Here is a 19,062-nt window from a genome sequence, read left to right on the forward strand (position 1 = left end):
ACACATTAAGAATGGATATTCTGGACACCAGCATTGGACTCAGAAAAAAGGAGAAGTACATCACATCTTGTTTTATATAATACTCTGCTTACCTTTGTGACAGTGATGAAATCTGGTCCAAAAAAGACACTTTTTACCCCCTCAATCCTAAATAACTGCCTGTGAAAAAATAAAAACTGAGAGATAATAACTCAGTTGCATCTGACACTTTTGCAGCCCCATGGACTGCAGCCCGCCAGGTTCCTCTGTCCATGGGATTTCTCAGGCAAGAATACTGGAGTGGCTTGTCATTTTCTTCTTCAGGGGATCTTCCCAACCCAAGAATTTAACCCATTCTCCCGCATTGCAGGTAGATTCTTTACCTCTGAGCCACTGGGGAAGCCCTGGGGAATGACAAAACAGATTGGGAATAACCATACAGTATATCAGATCTTCCCCAGTGTCTCAGCAGTAAAGAATCCACTTGCAATGCAAGAGACGCAGGAGACGTGGGAAAATCCCCTGGAGGACAAAATGGCACTCCAATGGCACTCCAATATTCTTGCCTGTGAAATCCCAAGGACAGTCTGGCCTAGGGTTATAGTCCAAAGGGCGGCGAAGAGTGGAGAGGACTGAGTAACCGAGCACACACAAACTTTGTATCAACAGTATTACTTGGCAGTAAAGAGAAATGAACTACAGATCCCTACAAGAACAAGGATGACTCTCAAAATCATCATACTAAATCAAAGAAGCCAAACACAAAAGACTACATGGTTCCATTTATATGAAACTCTAGAAAAGGCAAAACGGGAGTAGACGGTTAGGTAGCATCACTGATTCAATGGACATGAACATGGGCAAACTCCAGGAGATAACTGAGGCACAGGGAGGGCTGGTGTGCTGCAGTCCATGAGGTTGCAAAGAGTTGGACAGAAGTCAGCAATTTAACAATAGGGTAAGAAGATCAACAGTTACCAGGGTGAGAGATGTATTAACTATCCTTTCTGTGGTAATCATTTCACAATGTATATGTGTATCAAATCTTCACACTGTATACCTTAAACTTATACAATGTTTTATAACAATTACATCTCAAAGAAGCTAGAAAAAACATTGTTATTGGATTAACTGATCATTTTTTATTTGGTTTTATCTTTTTTTAATTGGATAAGTGTTTTACAAAGTTGTAGTTTCTGCTATAAAACAGTATGAATCAGCTGTAAGTATACATATATCCCCTCCCTCCTAGAAAAAACATTTTTTAATAAAATTTTAAAAATTAAGTCATTGCCATAAAAAAAAGTTACCAGGGAGGTAAAGCAAGAGGAGACTGAAAACAAAGGGAAATGAGGGATCTTTTGCTGTGATAAAAATGTTTTATATTTGTATTTTTTTGGTGGATACACAATTGTATATACTTAGCAAAACCCAATAAATTGTACACTGGAAATTCCATGATTTTTATTGTACGTAAATTATATTTCAGTAAAGGTAATTTTTAAGAGAAAGAGGGGCAGATTATAATTTGAAAAACCCTTCAAAGGATTTTGAAATACGGCCTCCCTCCCAGTCACTGATACATGTACCACATCTAGCAGACACTAGAGCAGTATCCTTTTCCCCCAACTTTAGGAATAAAAGCTGACATACTCCAAGGAAGGTCACAGTTTTCCTTTTCTTTGTCTACCATTGCAAGAATGTTATCAAAATTACTGCTTTGAAATTGTTTAGGAATTTTTCTGAAACAATGTCAGCTAAGTCCTTTACACAACCACTTAATATTAAACCTGCAAGTTGTCACAAAGTTTTTGGTTGCAGCTTGCTTGCTTGCTTGCTAAGTCACTTCAGTCGTGTCCGACTCTGTGTGACCCCATAGACGGCAGCCCACCAGGCTCCTCCGTCCCTGGGATTCTCCAGGCAAGAACACTGGAGTGGGTTGCCATTTCCTTCTCCAATGCAGGAAAGTGAAAAGTGAAAGGGAAGTCGCTCAGTCGTGTCCGACTCCTCGCGACCCCATGGACTGCAGCCCACCAGGCTCCTCCGTCCAAGGGATTTTCCAGGCAAGAGTACTGGAGTGGGGTGCCATCGCCTTCTCTGGGTTGCAGCTTATGATGCAATAAATCAAAACACAGACCTCTAAGTAGGACCCTTGATTAGCACTATTAGCAAAACTTCTTTTTCCTCCAAATGAAAGCACATTGCAAAAGAAGACACCTGATCTATGTCAGGGGATGCAATGGTAAAGAATCAGTTTGCCAATACAGGAGACGCAAGAGGTGGGGCTTCAGTCCCTGGGTTGGGAAGACCCCCTAGAGTAGGAAATGGCAACTCGCTCCAGTATTCTTCCCTAGAGAATCCCATGGACAGATGACCTTGGCAGGCTGTACAGTCCATGGGGCTGCAAAGAGTCAGGCACGACTGAGCAACTGAGCACACACATGGGCCATATCATGGAGACTGCTTGGAGCAAAGAGTTCAGAAGTTCTGTCCCTAAGAGAAAGAAAAAGCTGAAACAGGAGTTTCAAGCATTATTATAAATGCTTTGTCATTTAGGTTATTTTCCTTGGGACAATTTCAACTCATCAATGTAAACAAAATATGATACCTAGAAATGAACATACTCTCCCAAAGGTAGTCTAACTTGTTCTGAATACAAAAACTATTACCTCTCTTATGCTGGACACTAGGACTCTGTTTGACTGACTTTTTAAAGCATATTTCTAATGTAATTGAGAGGTCAGATTCTTCTATCCCATAACTGTGCTAGGCATTTAAAAAATTTAAGCACACAGCTTAATACTTACTCTTGCTAGATTTTATCTTATTTGCTTCAACCTATCATACAAGCCTAATAAAACTTTTTAAAATGTCTCTGAATTTTGTCATCCAACAGATAAGCAAATCCTATCATCTGAAAAACTGATAATTATATCTTATTAATGTTGCTGGTTTTTAAAATGTCTTGAATAAACACGCCAACTACAGAGATTCAGAGCCCTTTCACATGTCCTTAGAGGTAGGTCTACCCTCTGCTTGTATTTCCTCATCTTCTCTGCAAGGCTAGGAAAAAACAAGTCAAATGCCTCCCTGAAGTCAGACATATTCCTGTTTACTCATTCACTCAACTAATATTTGAATACCGAGTAACAGACACCGTTCTAAGCATTAGGGACACGGTGACCAGTAGGACAGACTGGTTTCCGTCCTCATGTTTACAGCAAAAATATTCTCTGCTAAACAAAATAAGATTGACTGAAGATAACAAATTCTGTAAACACAAGAAATGGGTGAATTCTAAAAGATTAATTTGAAAAAGGTTTTGGCCAATTGAACATCTGACAATGATCTCCAACCAATTTATAACTGAATCAATTTGGGCTTTTTTATTTTTACATTTTTAAAAATACTAAATATGTGAGCTTATATCTGATGTACACATTTCAAACTATTGGGCTTTCCTAACAGCTCAGCTGATAAAGAATCACCTGGAATGCATGAGACCCTGGTTTGATTCCTGGGGTGGGAAGATTCCCTGAAGAAGGGAACGGCTACCCACTCCAGTATTCTGGCCTGGAGAATTCTCTGTTATCAGTTTGATATACATTCTTCCATACCTTTTTTGTCAGTGCATTTTTGTGTTTTGTTTTCATACACATAATAACATACTGTATTCACTGTTTTGCAACTTGCTTTCTTCACTAATAGTATGTCTTAGATGTCACTCTATTAACAGTAAATATGGTTCCTCCTCATCCTTTTCAATATCTGTGGGCTATGGATGGACAAAGTTTATCTAACTATCCATACTGATGAATATTTAGATCGTTTCCAACTTACTACCATTATCAACAAGGCTACAATGAACACCACTGCACACAACTTATGTATATACGTGTTAATTCTTTCAGGCAGTGTTTTTCAGACCTACCAGTAAGTTATAAAATCAATTATGTAGTAACCAGGATTTTATTCAATAAAATAAAATAGAACATAATAATATAAAAAGAAAGGAAATATAACCAAGTTTCATACCTTATAAAGGCAAAAACTGCCCCATCAAACACTTGTTTCATATATATATATACACACACACATGTATGTAATTCATATATATATACACATACGTATACACAGATATAGGTATATCTTTGTATGTATATGTGTATATGTGTATAGTGCATCATCATATAAAATATTTCTTACTGTGGCTTGTATTAAAAAGCACAAAAAACAAATGTGCTAAGATATCTTCCAAGAAGTGGCACGTTTAGGTCAAAGGAAATTTGCACACTGATTAACTAGAAACTTTAAAAACCATTCTTGAGATAAGCATATTTCTGGCTCCCCTAAATGAGACACATAAAATGGCTGTGTGTATACAGAAACAGTTATCTAAATTTTATTTTCTCAATATCCTTGGCAATCAGTATCAGACTTAGGTTACCAAAAATTTCAATTGATGTGACTGACTTTAACATTTTTATTTTAAATGATTTCTCTAGCTATCAGTTTACAAGGGGTTTTATAATTTTATCCTTGTGGCTTATCATCTGGCATACATTTAATATGTCTTTATCTAGTGAATTTAAAAATTGTCACCACTGAATGTAAATTGGTACAGCCAGTATGGAAAACGGCAAGGCAGTTCCTTAAAGAACTAAAAATAGAGCTGCCATATGATTCAACAATCCCACTGCTGGATATATATCCAGAAAAAATGAAAACTCTAATTCCAAAAGATACATGCACCCCAGGATTCATAGTAGCACTATTTACAATAGTCAAGACATGGAAACAACGCAAGTGGCCATCAACAGATAACTGGCTTAAGAAGATGTGGTACAATGAAATATTACTCAATGATAAAAAGGAACGAAATAATGCAATTTACAGCAATATGGATGGACCTAGAGAATATTATACATAGTGAAGTAAGTCAGAGGAAGACAAATACTGTATGATATCACTTAAATGTGGAACCTCAAAAATAATACAAATGAATCTATACAAAACAGAAGCAGATTCAAAGACACAGAAAATAAACTTATGGTTATCAAAGGGGAAAGGAAGGGAGCAACAAATTAGAAGGATGGAATTAATGATAAAGACTGCTGCTGCTGCTGCTGCTGCTAAGTCACTTCAGTCGTGTAGCCCACCAGGCTCCCCCGTCCCTGGGATTCTCCAGGCAAGAACACTGGAGTGGGTTGCCATTTCCTTCTCCAGTGCGTGAAAGTGAAAAGTGAAAGTGAAGTCGCTCAGTCGTGTCCGACTCTTAGCGACCCCATGGACTGCAGCCCACCAGGCTCCTCCATCCGTGGGATTTTCCAGGCAAGAGTATGATAAAGACTACTACATATAAAATAGATAAGCAACAAGTATATACTATGTAGCACAGGGAATTACATTCAGTATCTTTTCATAACCTATAATAGAATATAATCTGAAAAGAAAAATTAAAAAATCACTTTGCTATCCACCTGAAACTAACACAATATTGTAAATCAACTATACTTCAATAAAAATGAATAAAAACTGTCACTACTCACTTATTAAAAATTCATGCCACATCTAATAATTATCATCATTTATAATTCTGAGAGGACTGTTTTAGAAACTACTCTATTTTGAAGCATCTAGAAGTTCAGCTATCCTTGAGAATAAAATGAGCACATTTTTATGTTTTTTAAAAAACAGCATTTTAAAGATTTAGGATGGATATCTGCCATATTACCATTTTGATAGATTTTTTAAAAGTAAAAATATAAATTCTATTTAGTCACGCTACAGATCTCTTAAGTACATCACTTTTCAAGAGAAGAGTTTCTTAATATCAAATCTTGTTTTTCTTTATTGTTTACCTGAAAAGAAAACAATCTTTATACTGAAGAGATGCAACGCACATAAAAGTGCAATAGCTAAGGCTACCTTAACTCCTGAAGTCAGTTATTTATGTTTCTCAGTAAAAGCAAATAAAAAATAATACTATACCTAGCCAGAGGGGAGCGAAATGCTGTAGCTGGTGTGGGAAAATCCATGGTCCTTGTCTCGAGAACTGGTTTTCCTGGAATAAACTTTAAACTGTTGGGATTTGGGGTATCTTGTGTTTGAATAAACATGTATCTCACTAAAAGAGAAAAAAGAAAAAGGAATGTTATTCTAGAAAAAAATACTAGTTAACAACCTTATGGACTATGAAGTGCTCATTTTCAGAGAACCAAAAGATATAAGAAGAATTAGAAAACAAAAAAATAAAGCTTTCTTGCCCAAGCTTACAAAAGAAGACTTGTTAAAGATAAAAAGCAAATTTATAAAAATATCTAGGATAATTACATTGAATTTTATATTAATATTATTTATATAGTTTTGTTACTCCACAAACTCTAGCAAAATCGTATACCTAAGTAGGAAGGCAGTCTTCGATGTATTCTCTTTGGTAACTCAATACCAAATTGGCTATAATTACAAATCATCATCACTTCCCAAAGTGCTAACATTTAAAAAAAAAAAATTATCATAATATTTATTTTATGCTTACTCATTACATGTCAGAGATAGGGTTGAGTGCTTTAAATATATTTAAGCCTTTAACAATCCTATGAAGAAGGTATTATTGTTCCTACTTTACAAAAGAAGAAACTGAGACTTAGAAATTACTCGTTAAATTACTAAAAGTTAAATAACTTGTCCAAAGGTATAGTGACATTATAAATCATCATATAAGTGAGACTCCACGTGAATTACTTTTCAGGATATTTTAAAATTATCTTCAGAAATTCTTCTGTTTCTTCTCAGGCCATGATTAGATTGAGAATAACAGAATCCTGAATTTCCTACCTTGCTATTATGATAACAGCTTGCAGGACAAAAAGATAATACTGAGGTCTTAATAGTTTACAACTATTAAACAGGTTCTGGTTACTTACGATAAAAATAAACTTAGTTTAAAAAAAAACACACCCAATTCTCACCTTAGAGCAGTACATGGAAATAGGTTAATTTATTGAGTAATTATCATGTGTTGCATATGGTGCTAAGCACTTTATGTGAGTTATATCATTTAATCCTTACATCCTGCCAAGGAAGCACTGTTTTTATCCTAATTTATAAATGACTAAACTAAACCTCAAAGTCTCCCACCTAGTTAAGTGACAGAGCCTGGACTCGAGCCTGGCCAGTTCTGCAGCACGCGTTTAACCACTGTGCATAGTGCCACTTCAAACTTACTAGTGCCAAGCATAAAAGAAAAAGATATTTAAGCTCAGTCTTTCTACCCTGTCATGATCCTCACATCACCTGTCTTAAGAAAGAGTAAAATATCACAAAGTAACAGTTTTATTTTAAATTAGAAATTGATAAAATTTGGCAAAACATATGGTTGGTATAAAAATACTTAACTATTACAAAAGAACATTCTAATTTGACAGCTGAGATTCTTTCTGCACCTCTCCAGACAATTCCAGCTAACTGATGATGAGTCATTTTCTTGGTAAAGAAGAGCAAAACTCCCATACATTTTGCTTAAGTCACTGTCTTGTAAAGATATTGGTTGGTGACTTGGTGACCAGGCAAATCCTAATAAGGAGAAAAATTTTAAATGATAACCTCCAACATTGAAGTACCAGGTTGGCCTGAAAGTTCCTTTAATTTTAAAATAAAAAAATTTAAAGCTGTAACAGTTTTTGCCTGGTCATCAAAGAAACATGTGGTCTTGTGTTATCCTGATGCAAGATTATGCATTTTCTGTTGACTAATTCCAGACACTTTTCCTTGACTGCTGCTTTCAGTTGGTCTAATTAGGAGAAGTACTTGGAATTGTTTGGTTTTCCAGAAGGAGCTCATAATAGACGACTCCCTTCCAATCCCACCTTTGGATAATGACCGGCCTTTGGTGTGTTGGTGGTGGTTTATTTAGCTTACCCCACAATCTCTTCTGTTCCACATTATTGAATGGTACCCACTTTTCATCGCCTGTCCAATTTGTTTTAAAAATGGAACATCTGCATTATGTTTAAGTAGAGAATTGCTCGCCAAAATACAGTCAAGAAGGGTTTTTTTGCTTAACTTACATAGAACCCAAATATCAAAGTGAGTAACATAACCAACCTGGTGCAAATGATTTTCAATTCTTGATTTGGATATACTGAGTGTGTCAGCTATCTCCAACATGGTATAAAACTGACTGTTCTCAACTAATGTCTCTATTTGATTGCCACCAACTTCAACTGCTCTATCTGATCATGGAGCATCATCCAGTGAGAAATCTCCAGTGTGAAACTTTGCAAACCACTTGGACATATTTGGTCAATCATACTACCTTCTCCATACACAACGTAAATCTTTTTTTTGCATTTCAGCTGCACTTTAACCTTTCTTGAAATAATAAAGTATAATATGCTGAAAATGTTCCTTTTTATCCTCCATCTTCAATATTACAGTAACTATAAAAAGTTCTTCAAATTAGATAAGCTTTTTAAAAAATGCATGCTGATATGGCAGCTGTAGAATACAATCTAACAAAATTGTTTTGAATGAAGTTAAAAACAACTAAGCGCTATTAAAGCCATCTTATGGTAAAAAAACAAACAAACAAACATTTTGGCCAACCTAATACCTGATTTAAAACATTTATACTTCCAAGCAATAAATTCCTCTGACAAGGGAACAATTTTTCAGACGGAACATTATAGAAAAAGCTGCAACCACTTTCTGTAAATACACAGAAAATAAGGTTCTTTTAACCCTGTTTCTGACCAATCAGGTAACGGATAAAAAAGTAGACATAATCTCCCCCCAAAATACAGATTAATGGTTCCTGACGTCAATAACAAAGACTAAAATAAGCAGGTTTCCAACTTGAAAGCCTAGATGACTACGTAATTCAGTTCCATAAAATTTAAGTCTAATTAAAGTAGCTTAAGGTGAATTACTATTTATGCCCAAATTGCTCTGTGATTCAAGGAAAGAGTCAAGGAAGGCAATCCTATTTTTGCCCCAGGATACAAGGGAGGTAAGGTCTCTACCCTGATCCAACTCATGCCATAAGACACAGTCGGCCACCCTCCAGAGAATGGCCATAAGCAGTTCAAGACAGCAATGGAAATGGAGATGGGCCAAGAGCTGAATCCAAACTCTTACAGCTCCATAAGCAAATCCAAACTCTTACAGCTCCATAAGGTAGGCATTCACAGACAGACAGACAACACACCCTTGCCCCAAGGTTCCCTAACCACATGACTGTGGTCACATTGCAAAAATGTTCAAATCCTATCTTCATACCCATTTGTAACTTCTTTTTATATCTCCATTTCAGAAATTACTTATTGAGCAACTCTTATGTTCCAGAACATGTGTTACACAACATGCTAAGATTTCACAGATTTACTGGACACTGTACTCAGGATTCTTGAAATTTAATGCCAAATGATATGTGTAAGCAAATAATTAAAGTGTGATTTATGATAGAAAAAATGTTATATTCTTTTCATAAGCATCTGAATAGAAAATGTACAAATTCTCATTGTTTACAACCTACAAAATTTCGTTCCGGTGGTTTGCTCTAAAAGAGATGAAATTTTACCTGTGTTACATAAGGTTGCAGGGAGTGGGAAAAGTGGTCTTTGGAAAAACTGATGCAGAAGCTGTTTCTTAATTGTATATGGACTCGTCACATGACAGAATCTATATTTAAAAACAAAAATGACATTTTAGGAGATAAGCTCAAGTTTCTACTTCTCATATATAAAAAAAACCACAATGAAAATAATAACCCAAGATGAATTTTCATTTTCCATCAACATTATTTCCACTCCCTTAGGCAAGCAATATCTGCAAACAATTTAAAAACAAGAGCTCAAGGGGAAATGTACAACCTTGAAAACTGAGTGTACACAGAATATTGTAATATTTGGTGTAAAAGTTCCAGACTATTAGCTATGCATGAAGGAGGCAAAGCTACAAACTTTTTCCTTTTTCAGATACAAAAACAACTAGGTAATAGAGTCACGTGGTTCAAAATTCAAAGGGAATAAAAGTAAATACAGTGAAAAATCTCCCTCCTTTTCGGTCTCTACCACTATGTTTCCCTGGAAAGAGATCAGTTCAATTCAGTTCAGTCGCTCAGTCATGTCCGACTCTTTGTGACCCCATGAATCACAGCACGCCAGGCCTCCCTGTCCATCACCAACTCCAGGAGTTCACCCAAACTCATGTCCATCAAGTCGGTGATGCCATCCAGCCATCTCATCCTCTGTCATCCCCTTCTCCTCCTGCCCCCAATCCCTCCCAGCATCAGTCTTTTCCAATGAGTCACCTCTTTGCATGAGGTGGCCAAAGTACTGGAGTTTCAGCTTTGGCACCATTCCTTCCAAAGAAATCCCAGGGCTGATCTCCTTCAGAATGGACTGGTTGGATCTCCTTGCAGTCCAAGGGACTCTCAAGGGTCTCCTCCAACACCACAGTTGAAAAGCATCAATTCTTCGGCACTCAGCTTTCTTCACAGTCCAACTCTCACATCCATACATGACCACTGGAAAAACCATAGCCTTGACTAGATGGACCTTTGTTGGCAAAGTAATGTCTCTGCCTTTCAATAACCTCTGCTATTTGTTTTGAAACGCATTTCAAATGCCTCCAAGTCTAACAGAAAGTATACTATTCTCCACCAAACTGCTAAAGAAGTCCACAGCCTATGTGCTTTTTGATTGGAAACATATTGACCCTGTTTTGTATTTCACCCTGAATATAATCAGAATGGAGTAACCAGAGTTACAAAATTTCCCAGGTGTTGACTGGCTATTCTTTTCATGGATTTGACAACTTAAAAACAAAAGGAGAAGGGAAAAACAAATAGTACTGGAAAAGGAAAACAAAAAGAGACATTAGTTGTGAAAATTTTAGAAATCTGATGTAATTACTTTAAAACCCAGTTTACTTTAAATATTAATACACCCATCCATTCTAATTTTTATTTCACTGAGGAATTTTAAGCATATTTATGATCATTTTTTGTTTTTTACATTTCTGATTCTTTTCACCTGCAAAAAGGAGGGGCTGTCTTCATTTCTGTCCCTAGCCACTAGCCTGATGACTTACCTCGGTTCCTCATTTCTAAGATGAAGTTAATATTTACAGCTACCTCATAAAGATTAAGGCAAAGATGGATCCAAATAATCGATGTAAAGTGATTAAAACAGTGCTTGGCCATGCAGTACAATTGTTTATTAAATGGAATTCAGGTTTGGGGTGAAGATATTTTTATATATAGCACACTCCCTAAATCTTGGATACCTTGGACTATGGAAGGGCATCGAGGATGGAAAAGGCAGAAAGGACAAATAATCTGAGAAGAAATGAGTCTAGAGTAATAAAACAGTAAAGGTGAGTTAAATTATTTCAGGAATAAGAGAGGGAGACAAGAGGTGACTAACAAAAAATCCTTCTGCAAAGCTAATTTTTTAGGAAATGCATTTCAACTTTAAAAGCATCATCAGCACTAAAATCCCTAACACTGAGGAGGTCAACCTTTGTTAGCCTCTTTGCTCCTTTTGTTCCATTCGAGAAATCAGGGTACAACAGCTACTTAAGCCCTAGGTGCCTTTCGCCTAATCAATGTTGACAGATGTCAAAGACAGTGCAAATAGAAAGAGGAAAGACAAGGAAACCAAGAGGGTTTAGCCGGTAGGAGTGGGCGGGGGAAATCTAGGGTTCTGGATGCACATGAGTTCCATCACTTCATTGCTGTGTGACCTCAGGTCACGTTCCGTTTCCGGGCTTCACTGAGAAAATGATGACATTTTGTCTGACATTCTGATTTTGTGTTTAAAAGGCAGAGGAAATGCACATGGTAGAGGAGCTGGAGGAGCCACGATTTAAAAAGAGCTCCTCAGTGGGGTCCCTACAGTCGGTCTCTGAGAGTCTCCCCACCGCAGGGATTCAGGCACCGGGTCTCGGAGCTTGGGACCAGGAATGGCACGGTCCGCCAGAACCTGGGTCGCAGAGCTGCGTCACCGAGAGCTGCCCGCCTCTAGATTCAAGTCTTAACTCGGCGATGGGAGTGAACCTAAAAGCAAGGTCAGGGGCACTTCTCCCCACTCGGTTTAAGAGGGGGCGAACGGGACGACCACCGCTCAGATGGCTAAGCCCAGCGGCACCCCTATGCAGTTTCGGGATCACCACCTACCGATTCCGCAGCCCCGCGGCAGCGGCAGCAACTCCCCAGCCCAGGCGGGCCGCCGCCGCCATCTTAGTCCGAGTGCGCAGGCGTAGGGCAGGACGCTCGCCCACCCCGCCTCCCCCTGCCTTCGCAGCGGTGCCGAAGCCCCGCGCAGGCGTGAGCGCAGGCGCAGGTCAGTTGAGATCAGGCAAGGCACCGGGAATAGCGCACCCTACTGGCCACTCGCGGCGCTGCTGCGGACTGGCCCGGCGGGCTTGAGTCTGGCTATTTGAAACCAGTTCAGTCAGTTCAGCCGCTCAATCCTGACTGTTCGCGACCCTATGGACTGCAGCACGCCAGGCTTTCCTGTCCATCACCAACTCCCGGAGCTTGCTCAAACTCATGTCCATGGAGTCAGTGATGCCATCCGACCATCTCATCCTCTGTCGACCGGGTCTCCTGCCTTCAATCTTTGCCAGCATCGGGGTCCTTTCCAGTGAGTCAGTTCTTCGCATCAGGTAGCCAAAGCACTGGAGTTTCAACTTCAGCATCAGTTCTTCCAATGAATATTCAGGACTGATTTCCTTTAGGTTGACTGATTTGATCTCCTTGAGGTCCAAGGGACTCTCAAGAGTCTTCTACAACACCAGTTCAAAAGCATAAGTTCTTCCACGCTCAACTTTCTTTATGGTCCAACTCACATCCATACACGACTACTGGAAAATCCATAGCTTCGACTAGAGGGACCTCTGTGGGCAAAGTAATGTCTCTGCTTTTTAATATGCTGTCTAGGTTATCATGAGAAACGCTGGGCTGGATGAAGCACAAGCTGGAATCAAGATTGCTGGGAGAAATATCAATAATCTCAGATATGCACATGACACCATCCTTATGGCAGAAAGTGAAGAACTAAAGAGCCTCTTGATGAAAGTGAAAGAAGAGAGTGAAAAAGTTGGCTTAAAATTCAACACTCAGAAAACTAAGATTATGGCATCTGGTCCCATCACTTCATGGCAAATAGGTGGGGAAACAATGGAAACAATGACAGTTTTTATTTTTCTGGGCTCCAAAATCACTGCAGATGGTGACGCAGCCATGAAATTAAAAGACCCTTGCTCCTTGGGAGAAAAGTTATGACCAATCTAGACAGTATATTAAAAAGCAGAGACATTACTTTGCCAACAAAGGTCCGTCTAGTCAAAGCTATGGTTTTTCGAGTAGTCATGTATGAATGTGAGAGCTAGGCTATAAAGAAAGCTGAGCACTGAAGAATTGATGCTTTTGAATTGTGGTGTTGGAGAAGACTCTTGAGAGTCCCTTGGACTGCAAGGAGATCCCACCAGCGCATCCTAAAGGAAATCAGTCTTGAATATTCATTCGAAGAACTGATGCTGAAGCTGAAACTCCAAAACTTTGGCCACCTGATGGGAAGAACTGACTCATTGGAAAAGGCCCTGAAGCTGGTAAAGATTGAAGGCAGGAGAAAAAGGGGATGACAGAGGATGAGATGGTTGGATGACATCACCGACTTAATGGACATGAGTTTGGGTAAACTCCGGGAGTTGGTAATGGACAGAGAGGCCTGGCGTGCTGCAGTCCATGGGGTCACAAAGAGTCGGACATGACTGAGTGACTGAACTGAACTGAACTGAACTGAGGTTGGTCATAGCTTTTCTTCCAAGGAGCAAGCATCTTTTGGTTTCATGACTGCACTCACCACCATCTGCAGTGATTTTGAAGCCCCCCAAAATAAAGTCTGTTACTGTTTCCATTGTTTCCCCATCTATTTGCCATGAAGTGATGGGACCGGATGCCATGGTCTTTGTTTTTTTGAATGAATTTGAAACCATTACTTATCTACTTCATAAGGTTGGGCAATGGGGGGGCTGGGGGACAGGTAGAAATTCTTTCGATGCCTGCACAAGTGTCAGGTAAGCACGAGGGACTCTGCATGCATGCGCGGGACCGTACATTTCTTTTCCCACTTGATGGGTGCTGCCTTTGCACTACCTGATTCTGCAGAGCAGAATGCTGTTCCCCATCCCTAACCCTGCCCATTACCTCCAGTAAAATCCTTCTCGCCATTCGGCCCCAGCTCAGAAGTCACCCTGTAGCATCCTCTGAGAAGATTCTCGCCTTCCTCCAGCCACCTAGCTGCCTGCCTTCCTTCTGTGAGGCCCGTATGGCTCTGGATAAGGCTGGGCTTGTGGATTCAGCACGCACAGAGACTCACTTTAGTGCGGAGCTGCCTTCTTCTATATAAACATGAGTACTGACTAGTTTGCAGAGCACAGTACAAAGTTCATTATCTATTTTCCAGAATCTTATTGGGGTATACAGTTTCTTCTAGGACAGCAGTTCTAGAAGTGTGGACTAGGGGCAGAAACCTCATGGGAATGAGTGGGAAATGTGAATTATCAGACTGCACATTAGAACTACTGAACCGCAGTCTCGGGAGGTGGGATCCAGTAATTGGTTTTAACAAACCCTCCAGGTGATTCTGATGCAAGCTACCTTTGAGAGGCACTGCTCTAGAATATATACAGTGTATGGCAACGAGTAGGAGACTGACTGAGTGACTAATACTTTCACTTTTCCCCTTGGTTTTTGAAATGGACACAACACACCTGTTGTTGGACAGGTTGAGACCGCATCCAAGGGGGGGCATTGAAGGGAGTGGGCGGGGCTTCAGACTACAGCTGGTCTAGGGCTGAACAAACTGAGTGCAGTTTACAAACTCAAGGCTGTATATTGGCTTCATTTTTTTCTGACCCGTTTTAGACTTCAGTGTCATCCACAGCTTGACCCTTTACTGTCTTCTAGACCTTGAACCAAGTGTGCAACGTGGCTCCTCCGCCCAAGAACATACCCCAGTTGCTGCTGCTAAGTCACTTCAGTCGTGTCCGACTCTGTGCGACCCCATAGACGGCCTCCTACTAGGCTCCTCTGTCCCTGGGATTCTCCAGGCAAGAACACTGGAGTGGGTTGCCATTTCCTTCTCTAATGCATGAAAGTGAAAAGTGAAAATGAAGTTGCTCAGTCATGTCCGACTCTTAGTGACCTCATGGACTTCAGCCTACCAGGCTCCTCCGTCCATGGGATTTTCCAGGCAAGAGGACTGGAGTGGGGTGCCATTGCCTTCTCCACATACCCCAGTTAGGAACCATCTTTTCCCTCACCTTCAACTTCTCCATCTTTTATCTACTCCTTCCTACAAGAAAAATCCTGCCTTGCCCCAAACCACCTTCAAATGACTTTTTCCTCTTGCAAAGTCAACTGATGTAAGAGTTGCCTACAGTTGTAGTCTCTAGTTTCTCACCTCCCACTCCTCAAACTGGCCACAGGAAACCCAGAAGAAATGCCCCATACAAGTGATTCAAACTACCAGGAGGGTGCGACTCTCTCTGAGCCCACCCATGTGTCTATACACACGTACTCTTTTTTTCGTCCTAATAAACACTTTACTTACTACTTTCCATCTCGATGTGGAATTTCACTGCCACACAGTGACAGGCCAGGCACTTGTCCCTGGCCACTGTTCCTGGTGGTCTAGTGTCTGGGATTCAGCACTGTCACTGACACGGCCTGACCTCAACCTCTGGCTGGAAACTGAAATCCTGCTTCAAGCTGCTGGAGGCTGAAGCACCCTGAGATCAAAACCACCAAAAGCAGCCTTCTGTGTCCCACTGGTGCAGGGAGGGGACCTGCTCTAGTCAAGACCACCCCCATCATCCATGTTGCTGAATTTGAAGGATTTTTCTTCATTTTTACCTTTCTTGATCTCCAGAACATCAAATGCTGAGGGTCTCTCCTTCCTTTAATAATCTCATTCCTTAGTTTCCCTGGCACTACTACTGCCAATTGTGCCTATTTTATGATTACTCCTCCTTCTCCTTTGCAGGGTTTCATCTGCCTGCCTCTTAAGCACTTTGGGGGACCTCATTCCTGGTACTCTTTCCCTTTTTTGTGTGTGATTAATTGACAAACTTCAGTTCAGGTGTGTGTGTTAGTTGCTCAGTCATGTCCGACTCTTTGCAACCCAATGGACTGTAGCCCGCCAGGCTCCTCTGTCCATGGGATTTCTCCAGGCAAGCATCCCTGATGACTCAGGCAGTAAAGAATCTGGCTGCAGTGCAGAAGACATGGGTTCCATCCCTGGGTTGGAAAGATCCCCTAGAGAAGGGAATGGCAACCCACTTCAGTATTCTTGCCTGGGAGATCCCATGGACAGAGAAACCTGGCAAGCTACAGTCCATGGGGTCGCAGAAAGTCAGACACAGTTGAGTTCAAACACAGTTATCTTAGTGAACTCATTTCTATTCAAAATACTAGTTATATGTATATATATTTTAACCATTCTCTTTACTAGCTACTCTAAAGATATCCATTTCCTCCTCATTCTTGGCAGATTTTACTTTGCAGAGAAAAGGTGGTGGTGGAAATGGACTTTCTAAACTATTAGAGCCTTGCCCAATCTCACATACTTATCTCTTTCTGTTGAAGGCATCCAGAATATACTACTTCAGGAACTTTGTTTTGAACTTCCCTTATCTACCTAAAAATAGAGCCTCACAAAAGAATTCAGCTGTTATAAATCCTCTCCCCAGTAGTCTAGCAACCAGGAAAGATGGACTCCTATCACTGAAGAGGGGAATTTGGCTTAGGAATAAGAAAACACCAAAGCAGACATTCTCACAAAACTATCTTATCTCTATTCTCTGAAAAACCTATTTGTCTTTTCCTAAAAAATCATTTGTATTCCCATAGGTCTCCTTCTCCCCTTCTCCTTCCCCTTGCCCTTCTCTTTGATGGAAGAAATGTTCACATACTGAAGTACGGGGAAGTTATTCTGGCTTATACATAATTTGGCTTGGACTTTATGCTAACTAAAACAGTCTGTCTTATCACTTGTCAACCATACATTGTACACATACTTTAACCATTCAAAGAATGTTGCCCACCGTCTATTACATAAAGGACTAAGTCACAACCCACTGCTGTGACTCACAGTGGGAGCCCTGAAGGGAATCGAGGCGGGTGGGGACCAAAACATGGTGAGGCATCCCGTGTTTTGAATAAGCTGGCTCCCAGATAGTTGAGATGCATACCTCAGGAAGAATGTAAATGACCCTAGATTCTTGCATCTTCCCATATATAGAAAGTCACTAAAATCGTTAATTTGAGGTATCTGTCCTTTGTGACTAGCCATAATGTTTTATCAACATCTATGCGAAGAGTTGACTCATTGGAAAAGACTGATGCTGGGAGGGATTGGGGGCAAGAGGAGAAGGGGACGACAGAGGATGAGATGGCTGGATGGCATCACTTGACTCGATGGACGTGAGTCTCAGTGAACTCCGGGAGTTGGTGATGGACAGGGAGGCCTGGCGTGCTACGATTCACGGGGTCGCAAAGAGTCAGACACGACTGAGCGACTGATCTGATCTGATCTGATCTGATGCTTGATCAGTGAAGATGTATATATTTTCTAGTCAAAAATTATATATATACCGGCGCCTCCCCTACCTCTTTGGAACAGTATTCTCCGAGCTACTCAGAGGTGGTTTCTCAAGCTATAATCTTTAGTTTGGCTTGAATAAAACTCTCTTCTATTCTTCTTTAGATTGTTTATTGATTATTTGCAACAACACCTGATTAAGACAGTGTATAAGCTCCAAATTCTAAACACCTCCTTGAGTTGTATTTTTCTATTAATGCCCATGTAAGTACGTGAATAAAAATCTTTTCCCTGTAATAACCTAAATGGGAAATGAATTTGACAAAGAATATATACATGTGTATGTATAACTGAATCACTTTGCCATATACCTGAAACACATAATATTGTTAATCAACTATGCTTTGTGTACAAAATCGGAAATAAATGCCAATATTAAAAATTGTTAGGTAAAACACAATCTCAAAGGGAATTGTGATATTACCACAAGGTCGTGCCATTACAGCTGGTGAATCAAATAGAAATCGCTTACATTGATTGAGCACTTACAGTGGGCCATCTTTTCTAAGCACACCTCGTAATGATCTAGATCATGGACATTTAATGTCACCATCTTACAGATGAAGAGACTGAGCCCCTTAGAAGCTCAGTAATGTTTCAAGATCATACAACTAGAAAGTGATGGACAGAGTTGTTCAGTTGCAAAGTCATGTCCAATTTTTTGCAAACCCATGGACTGCAGCACTCCAGGCTCCTCTGTCCTCCACTATCTCCTTTTGTGAGATATGTTTTCTGGGAATCTTTGCTTTGGTGTTTTCTTTCCTGGAGTTTGCTCAAATTCATGTCCATTGACTTGGTGATGGTCTCTAACCATCTCTTCCTCTGCCACCCCCTTTCCTTTTGCCTTCAATCTTTCCCAGCATCATCAGCATCTTTTCCAATGAGTCGGCTCTTTGCATCAAGTGGCCAAAGTATAGGAGCTTCAGCTTCAGTCCTTCCAATGAATGTTCAAGGTTGATTTTCTTTGGAATTGGTTTGATTTCCTTGCAGTCCAAGGGGACTCTCAAGTCTTTTCTGCACCACAATTCAAAACCACCTATTCTTTGGCAGCCTTCTATATGGTCCAACTCTCATGACTACTGGAAAAACCATAGCTTTGACAATATGGACCACTGTTGGCAAAGTGATGTCTCTGCTTTTTAATATGGTGCTTATGTTTGTCATAATTTTCCTTCCAAGGAGCAAGTGTCTTTTAATTTCATGGCTGCAGTCACTGTCCAGAGTGATTTTGGAGCCCCCCAGATAAAACCTGTCACTTCTTCCATTTTTTTCCCTTCTACTTGCCATGAAGTGATAGGACCAGGTGCAAGCCTAAGCAGTCTTTTTTTTTTTTTTTTTTTGGCCAGACCTCACAGCATGTGGGATCTTAGTTCCACACCCTGAACAGGGATGGAACCTGTGCTCCATGCAT

The 19,062-nt window shown here is 40.1% G+C and overlaps 1 protein-coding gene across 3 annotated transcripts in view; it reads right to left on the reverse strand.

Moving 5' to 3' along the window:
• The window catches only part of NFU1 (NFU1 iron-sulfur cluster scaffold), a 28,935-nt gene extending 16,699 nt beyond the window's left edge, over positions 1–12,236 (reverse strand). Inside the window, exons 1-4 of one of the 3 annotated variants that reach the window (NM_001046566.2) lie at positions 12,161–12,223; positions 9,560–9,660; positions 5,971–6,106; positions 93–159 (exon numbers count right to left, since the gene is read on the reverse strand). In NM_001046566.2, coding sequence (NP_001040031.1) covers positions 93–159; positions 5,971–6,106; positions 9,560–9,660; positions 12,161–12,222 — 366 coding nt within the window. In that variant the 5' untranslated portion in view covers position 12,223. Of the gene's footprint in view, positions 1–92; positions 160–5,970; positions 6,107–9,559; positions 9,661–12,160 lie in introns of those variants that run through there. The other 2 variants (XM_010810135.4, XM_059891503.1) reach the window with 2 other exon arrangements.
• Positions 12,237–19,062: the final 6,826 nt, after the last annotated feature.

This window comes from Bos taurus, chromosome 11, assembly GCF_002263795.3.
Source record: "Bos taurus isolate L1 Dominette 01449 registration number 42190680 breed Hereford chromosome 11, ARS-UCD2.0, whole genome shotgun sequence".
NCBI lineage: Eukaryota > Metazoa > Chordata > Mammalia > Artiodactyla > Bovidae > Bos > Bos taurus.